The sequence below is a fragment of the Rhinatrema bivittatum genome, chromosome 2 (genome assembly GCF_901001135.1).
Source record: "Rhinatrema bivittatum chromosome 2, aRhiBiv1.1, whole genome shotgun sequence".
NCBI classification, from domain to species: Eukaryota; Metazoa; Chordata; class Amphibia; order Gymnophiona; family Rhinatrematidae; genus Rhinatrema; species Rhinatrema bivittatum.
Window position 1 is genome coordinate 630137580 of NC_042616.1, and position 14488 is coordinate 630152067.

Below are 14488 nucleotides of genomic sequence, written 5' to 3' on the forward strand. Positions count from 1 at the left end.
AAGAAAAAGTAAACATACCAAAGCTTTGATGAGAGAAAGGGTATGCATCCACACAAGAGCTCGGACCAAAAAAGACTAAGTGGCTCGAGCAAGCAGCATTTGCATGGGAACTCCTCGCATACTCAGTAGGATATGTGAGCTAGGAGAGAAGGATCCATTTGATGTAACATAGCAAATTCAACTCTGCTTGTTGACAGAGAACAGAAAATGATGGCAGATATGGACTACATGATTGGTCTTAATCTGACAATTCCTGATGCAATACCACAGAGAGTATCACAAGCTTTACCCGTTCATCCTCAAAGGAAGACTAGCAAGAGTGACTTGGATAAGAAGAGATATCCTACAAGTGGGGCTGGCAACTGGGATATATTCTTAGCAGTGCAGACCAGAATAACTAGGCAGACTGCATGGGTCTTTACCTGCCATCATATACTATGTTTACTATGTTACTCTATTACAACATGTTTTAGAGGGAAATAGACCCAAAACTGTGGGAAAGCAAGATAAATTAATTTCAAACCTAAAACAAATTTCTGAAAATCTAAACATACAGGGTCAGTTCAAAGCCTCCTAAAAGTATAGACACAATTGAATTTTGCTGCCCCTTACCCTATCCAATAATCTATCTTTTCCTTTAACTTTCCCTCTTCATACCTTGTTCCCCATGTTCTCCCAAAGGTTCGTCTCTCCCCCTTCCTTTATGAAGTCTGTCTTCACTTGATTCCCTTGTTTTTCTCTGGCCTATTTCTGTTACCTCCTGCCCTGTAGTTCCCTTTTCCAATTTCTCCCTTCCCTCTATTCCCTTTAATTGCCCTTTTCCTTTATTGTGAGTTGTTTCCCTTTCTTTAAATTCCTATGATCTGTCCTATTGCTTAGCCCCTACTCTTGCAAGCCCCAGTAAGAGTAGCACGAATAGGTCAGGAGACTCAAACAGAGAAGCTATGGAAGTGCATGCTGGTGGCCGTGCCAGCACAATAATAACTGCAGGCATTGTACAATCACATTTTGTGTTCTCAGTCTACCCCATCTTCACAGTGCTGAATATAAGGAATCATGCTCTTGATGGCAGTTCTGTTACAAAACTTGGTTTTCCTAGTGGTAGCACAAGATCCCCTCATGATTTTTATGAATATGTTCCATAGCTTTTATTTTTGTAAAGAACACATGAAAAATAGGGAGGACATCTCATACAGCAAACACTTACGCAATATCACAGTTTCAGATTTGTTATCATTCCTATTCGGTTGTACCAGTGGAGCAAATGAGACAGCAAGGATGTTTTTACTTTCCCAAGTGTTCTGTCCAGTCCTCAAAATCTGAGTCAACTGTATAGAAGAGCAAAGAAAAGCAGAATTCAGCATCATGACTTAAAAGATGTCACATTACAAGTTTCATCTCAGATCATGCAAATTATGAGGCTGATATTTCTGACTTCCTGTGTATTTTATATTTTTAATTTAGGTTGGGCACCTAAATTTAGCTTCTTTTTAAAAATTAAGCACCTATATTTAGGTGCCTTAAAATGGGCATTGCCATAGGCAGTGTTAAGTCAAGGGAAGGAAGTTAGACATCTAGCACTGATTTCTAGTGTAGGCTTACATTTGGCCAGCCAGTGCTCAAGAACATTTTCCCCTCCCATGGCCCTTCCAATCCCCCTCCTATATGCCAATAAAAAAGAAAGTCTGGCACTGATGATCCCTCTAACCTCCCCTCTCTCAATTCTCACAAAAGCCCAAAAGGTTCTTTGTTTGACAGTGTAGGAATTAAATTAATTGTAAGTGCTGGTAAGCTATAGTAGCTACTGGCAGTCTGTAAAGGCACCCCTGGAACTGGGAGGAGTTAAACCCCAATCCTCCTTCCAGCTGCCTTGGGGAGTTTTGGGGAAGGCTCTTGGGTTTATGGGGAAGTAGGGACATGGGAGGTGAGAGGGACAATCAGCCTTAGTCTTTCTTTTTGAATCAAGTAGTAGAGAACCTAGTTGGTTAGTTCCGATTTTCAGGGCTAGGTGGCTAAGCTTAAGCATCCAAAGGCTAAGAGCTCTAATTTTAGGGAGCACTATTTTAGCTGCTTATATGTAGGACGACTTTCAGGTGAAAATCTAGCTGGCTAGATTTGGCTGTTAAATCAGCTAAGCTTAATCAGTCAAAATCTGGCTGCTTAAGGGCCTGGATTCACTAAGGCTTTTTTCTCATTCTGTGTCGATGGGAAAATAGCTTAGTGACTCAAGCCCTATGTTAGGTGCTCAGCCTTTTTTGAAAATTGACCTGCATGAAAATATTTCTAAAAATGGTAAACAAAATCAGAGAATGCATATGGGTGGATAATGCGCTATTAAATTGTGCTTCAGAACCAAAATGTCACTATGCTGCAGGTTTTCTTTTAGTTGTTTGTACTGAGTTATTCCATGGTAACATCTGCTCAGTATACAGGGTTCAAGTAACATTTACATATTCGCTTATTTTGCTATGACAATGAAATCTGATGTATTTTTTTTCTGAAATTGATGCCAAACAATGTCATTCTCTGATGCCGTATGCTGTCTGCTTAAATCAGCTCCAGAAAGAACACATACTACGGGCCATAAAAACTAAGCTTGGTATTTCCATAGATACAGAATGGGAGAAAAGCCTTGGTAAATCAAGCCCTATGCATATTTATTTTTCTTTGCATAGTAAATGAATGGTTAAAACATTATTTTAACTAGTAAGTTCAGGAGATACAATCTGGGATTCAACCAAGCAGGAATGAAATTGATAGCTCAGCGGTCTCACTGTTGCACATTATCTTTTATTTCAAGATCTACTTTACAGAAGGATTGTCCTTTTCTCAAGCTATAAGCATGCATGTATTTTCAGGCAATAGCAACACAACTATGAAATGAAATCATATTGTTCCATGTTAATATCAGATTTTATTGTCCAATATACCAGATATTATTTAATTTGAAAATATTTAATAACAGCAGATTATAAATGAATGGAACAGCCTACGAATGGAGGTTGCAAAAATATAATAGAATTCAAGAAAGCAGACAGCAGTGTAATGAGCCACACATGGGTCATATAACTTCATTTTGTACCAGTGCAGAGGATGATTTAAGATCTTTCCAGGCAGGTGGTTTCCTGAATGCCACCGGACATGCAACTGCTCAGTTTATTGCTTAGCTAGTATTAGAAACAAAGGAGGCAATTTTCAAAAGGTTTTATGTGAGTAAATGGGCTTTTGAAAACTCTACTTGTAAGCATGTAACTCTTTGAAAATTCACCCCAAAGGTTGGAGAACAACTTTCCAAGGGAAGATAGGCAAGTTATGTGGTTCACAGCACTGCTGTCATCATAGAAAGCAAAATTGCTTACCTGTAGCAGGTGCTTTCCGAGGACACAGGATGTAAGTCCTCAGACATGGGTGACATCATTGGATGGAGCCCAGCATGGAAAGCTTATGGCAAAGTTTCTAGAACTTTTACTGAGTCTTAGTGAGCATGCTCACACATGCAATATACCACATGTCCACATGGGGTCCCTTCAGTATTATTGAATAGAGAGAGTAATTAATAAAAATGAGAAAACCCATGTAGTGGAAACCCAACTCCATGGGGTGGCACATAGGTTTTGTGAAGACTGACATCCTGCTATCCTCGGAGAACACCTGTTACAGATAAGCAACTCTGCTTTCTCAGAGGACAAGCAGGTTTGGCAGTCCTCACACATGAGTAAATTCTTATCTAAAAATTGCTCCCAAACATAAAAGGGGAATACCAAAACACCAAAATAAGTGCCAATGGGCATAACAAGTTTTGTTGGTAACAAAGGGGGAGGGGACAGCCTGAAAAGAAACTATGGGTCCTAGGTGGGAACAGAGTTGGGGTCTTCACCTCAAACAAGTTCCAAAGGACAGATTGACCAAACCTACTGTTGTGTTGGCCATATTTATCCAGACAGTAATGTGATATGAATGAGTGGATGGAACTCCATGTTGTAGCCCTAAAGATCTCCTCCATAGGGACTGCTCACAAGTGGGCCACTGACACTGCCATGGCTTGAACAGAATGAAGAATTAATAATGTTTTAGCCCAACTCTAATGTCCAGAACCACTTCTGCGGGTGATAACCACTCCTTGGTTATGACTCAGAAGGTCAACAAGTACTGTTTTGCTCTATATACAGCTACTGGATTTTTCATTACTTTATATGATTATGTGATTATTCAAAACTCTTCCAATGTGAACACCCTCAATTTGTGAAATTACTAAGACTCATAAAACTTATCTTGCTTGACACTCTCTGACTGCTGTGGATTATAAATGTTGTAGTCAGAGATCTCTCTTTTAAAGTTGAAACTCATGCCTGCGACAGCAACAGAAACCAGTCCCAGCAGGCCAACGACCATACTCAGAGGCTTGGGTTTAATTATAGTTTGAACAGAATGAGCCCCAACATGACCACAAGATGCAGTCCCACCTGCACATAACAAAAGGAGATGCAATCTGCTAGCCATTTGAGAGGGTCTGTTTTGCAACAGCGACCCCCAACTTGTAATAAGAACATAAGAAATTGCCATATTGGGTCAGACCAAGGGTCCATCAAGCCCAGCATCCTGTTTCCAACAGTGGTCAATCCAGGCTACAAGTACCTGGAAAGTACCAAAACACTAAGTAGATCCCATGCTACTGATGCCAGTAATAGCAGTGGCTATTTTCTAACACAATTTGAGTAATAGCAGATAATGGACTTCTCCTCCAAGAACTTATCCAAACCTTTTTTAAACCCAGTTACACTAACTGCACTAACCACATCCTCTGGCAACAAATTCCAGAGCTTAATTGTGCGATGAATGAAAAAGAATTTTCTCTGATTAGTTTTAAATGTGCCACGTGCTAACTTCATGGAGTGCCCCCTAGTCTTTCTATTATCCGAAAGAGTAAATAACTGATTCACGTTAACCCATTCTAGATCTTTCATGATTTTAAACACCTCTATCATATCCCCCCTCAGCCGTCTCTTCTCCAAGCTGAAAAGTCCTAACCTCTTTAGTCTTTCCTCATAGGGGAGTTGTTCCATTCCCTTTATCATTTTGACTACCCCTAAAATATGACCTTCCAAGGTAGGTACTTCAAGTCACAGGAGCGCAGTGACTCAAAGGGAACTTTCATCAGCTGATCAACACCACATTGAGGTCCCAAGACATAGTGGGAGTCCTTAGGGGAGGCTTCAACTGAAGCAGGATCCACATGAAACATACAGGTATAGGCTATACAGAGATTTCCTTATCCTCACCACAGTGATATGCAGCAATCATACTCAGATGAACCCTAACGGAGGGTTCCGAAAGGTGCAGAAGGTAGTCAAGCAGTTTTGTGGGGAGTAGGAGAAAGAATCTAGGGTCTTCTGCTCACACCACATGTAAAACCTCCTCCACTTCAGTAAATGGGACTTCCTAGTGGGAGGCTTTCTGGAAGTCATCAGGACCTGAGACATCTTCCGAGAGATCGAATGGTTGCAACATCAACCTCTCAACATCCAGGCTGTGAGCGACAGGGCCTAGAGGTTGGGATGGCGAAACCTGCCCCGTTCCCAGGTGATGAGACCTGGGGAAGTCTCCAGCTTGATCGGATTCCAGCTGGACATCACCCAGAGGAGTGGAAACCAAACCCTTCTCGGCCAATGTGGGGCTCTAAGGATCATAGTTCCTTTGTTCTCCAGTGGAGCTGGAGGATACGCATACAGAAGACCCTTGCCCCAATGACGGGCAAAGGCATCTGAGGCTGGTTTGCCATGTGTTCTGTACGGGAGCAGAACTGAGGAACCTTTCTGTTCAAAGGCGCTGCGAAGAGATCCATGTCCAGGCTTCCCCAGCCGTGGAAGATCTGATTCATGACCCTCAGTCCAGAGACCATTTGTGGGGTCTGAAAGCATGACTCAGTCCCTCCGCTATCACATTTTCGTTTCCTGCCAGCTCCATGGCCCTGAGCACCAACCTCATGACCAGATCTGTACCGCTTCCTGACAAAGAAGGTATGGTCCTGAGCCTCCCTGCTTGTTGACATATCCCATGGCTACTTGGCTATTGGTCTGAATCAGCATAATTTTGTTAGACAGTTGATCTCTGAAAGCCCACAGCACTTACCTGATTGCCTGGAGCTCCAGGAAACTGATTTAGCAGAGACATTCCTGGGTGGATCATAAATCCTGGATGATGATTCCATCTACATGAGCTCTCCAGCCCAGGGTGGAAGCATTTATGGTAAGGTCCCAAGAAACAAAGCGGAAGGCGATCCAAGATGGCTAGCAGCAATAAACACGAAGAGAAGGATCGGTAAAAAGGACTTTTATTGAATTTTTTTTACCGATCCTTCTCTTTGTGTTTATCGCTGCTAGCATTTATGGTAAGGACAATTTGGGCTGGAGGACTTTGGAAGGACACCCCCCATTCCAGATTCAAGATTTGCAGCCAGCAGGACAAAGAGGCATGGAAAGGGACAGGGTGATTCGGATGTGATCCTGGAGGTGCTGAGTGGCTTGGCACCACTGCGAACTTAAGGTCCAGTGTTCTTTGTGCATATGCAAACGTGCCAAGGGAATGACGTGCACTATAGTGGCCATGTGGCCCTACAGTATCAACATGTGCCATGCTGATGCCTGGTGGCTCTGATGAATTCCCGCGGTGATGGTCTGACAACGAATCCTGGTGAATCCAGTACCTGGATATTCGAGTGTATGGATTCTTCGGCCCCCGCCGAAGATGTGCTCTTGAATGCCCAATCTTCCAAATACGGGAAAATGAATGCCCAATCTGCGAAGCTGCAATGTCACCATGGCTAGGCATTTTGTGAAGACACATGGGGCTGATGCGAGCCCAAATGGCAGAACGCGATACTGGAAGTGCTGGTTTGCCACTACAAATCGGAGATGCTTCCAGTGACCTGAGATCTCTATGTAGGTGAGAGGCGTCTTTTAGATTGCGGGAGCATAACCAGTCCCCCTTTTTGCAAAAAGGGGATTAGGGTGCACAAGGAAACCATCTTGCACTTTTCTCTTTTGATTAATTTGCTCAAGGCCCTTAGGTCTAGGATGGGATGGAGTCCCCCTGTTTTCTTTGGTATCAGGAAGTACCAGGAGTAAAATCCCTGCCCTCATTGCCCTGATGGGATGGACTTGACTGCCCTGGCCATTAAGAGGGAGGACAGCTCCGTTACTAGAATCTCCTTATGTGCTACCGGGCCCCAGAATGGGCTCGGAGGCAATTTGGCAGGGTACTCAAAAGGTTTAATTTGTACCTCTTGAGAATGATTGAAAGAATCCACTGGTTGCAAAGATCAACATGTCCATCACTCTGGATATGGGTGACCTGGCTATCATCCCTGTGATCCAGTCAAAACCCCATCCCTGGAGATGATTGAGGTGCTGGCTGGGGCTTTGGGGCCCTCTGTTGATTGGGGCAGCTATGAGGGGCTTGGTGTTGTTGATGGGGGAGGAGGATAGTATTTCTTGGGGTGGAAGGATGACTTCCTTTAACCAAACCTCAATGAGCTCCTAGCTGAGGAGGAAGGGTTCTGAGTGCCAGTGGACAGCTGTTGGAGTGACGCATTGTAATCCCTGATATGGGCAAGTGTCCATTTCTGAAGAGATTCTCCCCCGTACATGGCATGTCAGCGAGTCTCTTCTATACCTCCGGTCTGAAATCCGAGGCTTGCAGCCATTCGAGTCTGCAGGTGCCAATTCCCACTGCAGAGACCCTTGATGCCATTTTGAAAATATTGTAGGTCAAATGGATTCCGTGATTTACGCACTCCAGACACTTATGCACAAGCAACTGGAGGGTGTCTTGCTGCTGCTGAGGCAGTTGTTCGGCAACCTCCTGTACCTGTGTCCAGGTGTCACACATGTACTGACTCATATAGAGCTGGGAGGCCGCTATGCAGGTAATAAATATAGCACCCTGGATCACTTTCCTCCCAAGAGCATCCTTCACTCTCTGATCCTTCCCCAGGGTGCTGAAGAATGGGTCCAGGAGTGCTTGGCCTTCTTGAGGGCAGATTCTACCACACCATTTGATGGGGCAAGCTGATGCTTGTCAAATTTGAGAGCCTTTTGGATGAGTCAAACTGTGTGCACCTTCCTGTTAACAGGAGGCACTGTGAGGAGGTGTTCCCACATCCTCATCAGTAACGCCACAAGGATCACGTGCATTGGACTGCCACAATCTCCTTTGGAGGCTCCACGTACTGGAGGATATCTAGCTTTTTGTGCCTGGTATCCTCTTCAGTCTGCAAGTGAAATGGGATGGCCTCCATCATCTCCCAGCCAAATCATGCAAAGGAGAGGTCTTCCAATAGAGACTTCCTTCGATCTTCTGGAAGAGATGGTCTGAGGAGAAACTATCTGAAGCATCATCAGAAACATCAGAGGAATCAGTCCCCGGTCAGAGGTGAAGGCATTAGTTCTATTGATCAATTTGGCCTGGGTCTGTGTCTTCCCTCTTTCAAGGAACCAGGGACAAGCAACGGATTGGATGGTGGTAGTGGTGGTGCTGGTGCCCTGCAGGGTGTTAATGCCACCCCGGGAACTGACCCAGGGAAAAGGGTTGGTAATCTGCCGATAAGCGTGTTCACGTTGGAGGCATCACAGCAGAAGCTGGTGCATGCTCATCCCTGGCACTGTGCATCAATGGGGCCCGATGCCTCTTCTGCTTCCCTCAATTCTTGGATAAGTCCCCAGTGCAGAGAGCGATAAATCTATATTCCTCGGCCTGGAGGAATCAGATGATAGCCTGTCTCTGGCATCCCTGGCAACCAAAAACCTCGACGGAACCACTGATCCCGTCAATGTCGATGGTTCGGTGTCCTTCGATACCGATGCCTCTGATGTTGATGGCTTGGTTTTGTCTGGCCTGAAGAGGAACTCCATCTTGTCGAGCTGGATCTTACGTCCCTTCATGGTCATCTTGGTGAAATTTGCTGCAACAATGGACATCGTTCGATGCCCCAAGACAGAGGACACATTTATCATGGGGGACCATGATAGACATGGTCCTCGCTGGACATGTTGCGAAAAAAGGACATGAGATCAAAGTTGATGGTGGCTGCAGGCAGTCACCGAGCGCACTGCCACCCTGGGGGATTGACAGTGAAAATAAGCTTACCCCAAAATGTTGAAAAACCTATCTAGGATGCTAATGGGAGAACCAGGGGAACCTTGTGTCAACCACATGAGGAAATGTGAAAAAACAATCGTGAAAAGCAGTTCAATTGAAGTTAGAAAATGTTTTTTAAAAAGGTAAGGCTTACCAGACTGCAAGTTGCTAGGCTTTGCGGAAAAGAAGAAACTGAGGAGACCCCGCGTAGATGCATGGTATATTGCATGTGTGAGCATGCTCACTGAGGTTCAGTCAAAGTTCTAGAAATTTTGATATAAGTTTTACATGTTGGGCTCCACCCAGTGATGTCACCCATGTATGAAAACTGCCATCCTGCTTGTCCCTGGAGAACACATATTAGAGGTTAACAATTTCACTTTCTTTGATGACAGGCAAATACAAAATTGTCATACACATGGCACTCACTAAGACAAGAGTAGTCTTCAAATAAAAAGGGAATGACAATATAAATAACATGAAAACATTTTTGTAGCGGGAACCTCCAGTTGTGTCTTTTTTTTTTTTTTTTTTTTAACTCAATAGAACAAGGAATATCAAACACAGATGACAATCTGGCTCTTTAGGGGGAAATAGTTTGACTCTACTCCACAAACAGGCCTCTAAAGATGGACAATCCAAACTTAGCATTCTAACAAGAGCTGTATCAAATAAATATTTATTTGTGAATATGTGGCCTGAGTTCTACATTGAAGCTTTGCAAATCACTTAAAGATGTAGACCTTATAATGGTGATTGACATCACAATGGCTTTAACAGCATGGACCTTTACATGCCTTTCTAAGATCAGACTTGTCAGAGCATAAAAGAGAAAAACAATTTGCTACCCAATTATAGATGGTGGTCTTTGCAGTACAAGGCCTGGACTGTTGGGGATCAAAAGAAACAAAAACCTGCATGGTCTTTGGTGACCAGGATACCCTTCCTGTAGTCCATGTGGTCTAAACCCACAGTTATTTCAAAGTTTACTGGGTTCATCTCAAACAGAAAGGTATCATGGGAGTAACACGAACCATTGTGACAGGATGCATCCACTGATGAATCACATGGACCAGGATGATATCTGCAGACTATAAATGATCTCCTCTGCAGTGGCCACAATGTCTTAGGCTCTATTGTTGGGGAAACAGGTCTTGGTCTCAGTTATGTCCAGCAAAACCCCAGTAAATTCTAATTGAGATGATGAGCTCAGATGAGATTTGGAAAAGATGATGACAAAATCCTAGGACTGATTCATTGAACTCTGAGACATACATGCTCTTCATACACCAATTATATAGGTAGGGAGACATGTATTTTCAGTAAGTATGCTGTGATGACAGCAAGACATTTGGTGGAATCCCATGAAGCTGAAGCTTGTCCAAAGGGCACAACATGATTCTGGAAGTTCTGGGCTTCTACCATATCAGATACTTTCTGTGACGGATGCATCCATATGTAAAGTGGAGAAGTAGCCTGGTGGTTAGAGTAGGAGGCTGAGAACCATGAAAGCCAACGTTTGAATCCTGCTTCTTCCACAGATATTGCATGAGACCTTGGGAATGTCAATAACCGTCCACAGCCTGAGGTCCAATTTAGATTGTAAGTCCTCTTGGGCAGGGAAATAACTACAGCACTTGAATTGTAACTCATCTTGAGCATATATTTGGAAATGTTGAGTATTAAATCTAAAATCCAAATCCATATATAGGTGTAACCCTCCTTGAGATCCAGAGAAGGCAACCAAATCTTCTTGGATTTACAAAAGAGTCTGTCTAGGAAAATCGTCTTGAGCTTTTCCTTTCTTTAGGAATGTATTTGAAATAATTAAGGGGGTCATTTATCAAATTGCGTTAAGGCATTTTCGCACGCGTTAAGGCGTTTTCGCATGCAAATCTGAAAAAAAGGAAGAGTTAGGGTGGGCTGGGCTCACAGTTTTGCGAAGCCCTATCGCACGGCTTTAACGCTGATTTTAACTACACCTTTTTCATTAGCGTTAGGGCTTTATTGCGATGTTTTCGCCTATGCCGGTTTTAGTGATTTTGAAGATCCCGGAGAGCCAGCCTAGCTATGAGAGAGAGAGAGAAGAGAGAGAGAATAGCCATAATGCCCTCACACTAGATAGGTATTTATATCTCTATGGGAGGCCCACCTAGTAACTCGAGGTGAGGTTTAGGTATTAGTGTAGGGGTTAGGGGCCACTTTGACATTTAAAGTGAGACGTATGAACAGCATAGTGCTCTCTTGTGAAGTTTTGAGGACCTTCAGAGTGAGGAAACTCAGCCAAAGATGAGATTTGTGCAATGTTCTCTCAGCCTAGCTTGATGGACTCTCTACTTGGGTAGTGCACTTTGCGATAAACTTCCTATTAGCATAAAGCACGCCCCTTTTCCTATCGCATGCGATAATTTTCGCATTTTGATAAATCCAGGCCTAAATTAGGATTGATATGGAGTAAAATCTCTGCCCTCTTTTCTGCACTGGGACATGTTTAACTGCACAGGCCTGCAAGATAGGATAATGCTGTCCTGGAAATATCCTGGTGCCGGTAGAACATGAATGCCTTTTGGGATTGAGATTTGGAAGGAATTTGAAAAGGTATTACTTGCAACTATCTTTGAAAATGTGTAACTTTGATAATTCATAGAATCCATTTGTCTGAGGTTGCAAATAGTAAATACAAAAAAGTGTAGCATCCCTCCAACAGGGAAGTCTTCTAGAACACTGAATGAAAGGTTAGCTACTTGCTCTGAACCCAGTGAAAAATCTATTCTGATTTGGTGAATCTTCAAGCCCTCGTTTCAGAGGCAAGAAAACGTTTGGAAGCACCTCTTCTGAGAAAGAAGCTGCTTCCTCTGAAACCCATTATGGAACCTCCAAGAAGTGAAAGGCGGGTTGAATAAGGAAGTGGAGAGTATCTTGAGTCTAATGATCCTTAATAAGTTTAATGATGTTCTTCACTTACTGTCTAAACAGGCTCTCGTATAGTATGGCATATTCATGAGCTATTTCCATGAATCTTCCCTGAAGTTTACGAGCATCAATGGTCACAATAGAGGCTCTTGATGCAGTTTTGAATGCATCATAGGATGATCGGACCAACTGTATCCCACACTCCTTCCCTCTATCATAAGGAAATTGAATTCCTGTTTGCTTTGACTGATAAGCTAAGTAAAACTTCTAATGCATCCCAAATGGTGTGGAAATACTTGAGTATATAGATCTGATAGCCAACTATGCAAAAAGTCTCCTCTCCACTGGAAAGCTATTTAAATCTAACTTGGAAGCTTTTTTTATTACTGTAGTCAAAAGCTATATTTAATTGTTATTGAGTTTGTTGGAGAGGTTTGGGCTTTGTTCTGTCCCTTGCATGTGGCCCACTCTGCTGTTAGATTTGATACTTTCTTTTTTAATAGTAGTATTACCTTCTCTAATGCAGAGATTGACTTTTTCTGCTTATATATAGGTGTTTAGTTGCAGGTACTGTCAAGGTAAGGATAGTGGAACATTTAATAAGATCTACTGTTTCTTTAACTAAGTCTCCAAGATGATTATCTACTATGCCTGGTGCATCAGTTGGTTTGTTATAAACATTTGTATGAAGCCCTGAAGCTCACAGCCTTGTTAACTTTCTGGTTCCAATGCCTACTGCAAACATTTCGGAGGAAATACTGAGTACAGCATAAGTTGAAAGAATTAGATGCTTTCCACATTCTTCTGCTTTTTGCAGTACAGGAGCTAAACAGTTCACAAGAGTCTAAAGAAAGATGTTGAGTCATGCCTTGCAACTTTTGTAATAAGTTATACATGTATTGTACTATGTATAGTTGATGAGCAGCTATCCTACATGTTAACATAACTAATTGGAAAACCGTTTTGCTATTGTGTCCAGTAACTAAGCATCTTTGCGCATAGGAATACTAGAATGCATTTTAGAGTGCTTTTCTTTTTTTCAAAGATAATTCTACTACTACAGATTTGTGGAGTTGTACCTTTTGATGCCTAAGATAAAACTTAACTATATGGAGTTATTTTTCAAAAGGATTTATGCATGCACATGGGCTTTTGAAAATTACTATGATATAATTTTACTTTTATGCACTTAACTCCTTTGAAAATTCACTCCTAACATTTAAAATCTAATGTCTTTGCTACTGGTAATATAGACAGGAGAATCTACCACTTTCTTTTTTGGAACTGAAATAGTTACTGAAATAGTGAACTGAAATAGTTACTTCTTGTTTTGGGGCTCAAATATATTTTAGGAGGAGGAGATGAGCAGGAAGAGTAGCAACCTAGTGGTTAGAACAGCAAGTTGAGAATCAGGGAAGCCAGGGTTTGAATCCTGCTTCTCCCAAAGATACTCCCTTCTGACCTTGGGCATATCATTTCACCCTCCATTACCTCAGGCACCACTTAGTTTTTAAGTCCTCTTGGATTGGGAAATAACTACAGTAACTGAACTGTAACTCGCAGTGAGCTTGGTTTTGGAAAAAGCAAATAATTAAATCTAGAAATCCAAACATATCTTCTCTAGGTATTGGCTCCTCCTATAAAGTTAATGGAAATGTTGGCATTTTTTGGATGAAGGCAAGATATGATATTCTCTAGCAGAGATGAACTTCTGGGAGGCTGTGAAGAGGGTTCCAATATAAAATCGATGGACTATTCATCATCAAATAGTATGACAGAGATTGTAATTGTTATTCTTCTTGTAAATCAGACAATACAGATAATACTACAGGTGGGACGAAGGTGGACTTTGAGACTAAAATTGTGATTCAGTTTCTATAAATTCCTTGAAAAGGTGGAAGAGTAGATGAAATTTCAGATTTTGGGGTCAAAGACTCCAAAAGCAAGACTTTTTTTTTTTTTTTAAATTAGATGAGGTGGTGAAAAATCTGGTATATTAGTAAAATAGTTTTAGACAACATCAAGTCAATTTTCCTGATAAAGGGACGATGATCCATTGGAAAGAAGGAATCCCAGTGCAGGATCTATGGAACTAGATCCTGCACTGGGATCTATGAAACTAGATCCTGCACTGTTTTTTTCAGCAGGAGTAGATTCAGAATAAAAAGATGTATTTGCCTGATCAGCACTGAGATGTGTACCTTGGCACTGAGAAGTTGACAGCGCTGACAATGATATGGAACTGTTATTTGTCGATGGTGCTGATGAAAGTTCTTGCCCCAACAGTGATGGCACCAGCAGCATCTTTCTGTGTTCTCATTTGTTGTCAGTGCCTATAGGGGTAGATTTTCAGACCGCGCGAATAGGCGTACTTTTGCTGGCGCATCAGGCGCAAGCAAAAGTACACGGGATTTTAGTAGATACGCGCATAGCCGCGCGT

The 14488-nt window shown here is 42.4% G+C and overlaps 1 protein-coding gene across 6 annotated transcripts in view; it reads right to left on the minus strand.

Moving 5' to 3' along the window:
* The window catches only part of PCMTD1 (protein-L-isoaspartate (D-aspartate) O-methyltransferase domain containing 1), a 237895-nt gene that overhangs the window by 22137 nt on the left and 201270 nt on the right, over positions 1-14488 (minus strand). For all 6 annotated transcript variants that reach the window (XM_029591264.1, XM_029591263.1, XM_029591261.1 and 3 more), the window contains one exon: positions 1208-1328. In XM_029591264.1, the coding sequence (XP_029447124.1) occupies positions 1208-1328 (121 nt within the window). The remainder of the gene's footprint in view (positions 1-1207; positions 1329-14488) is intronic.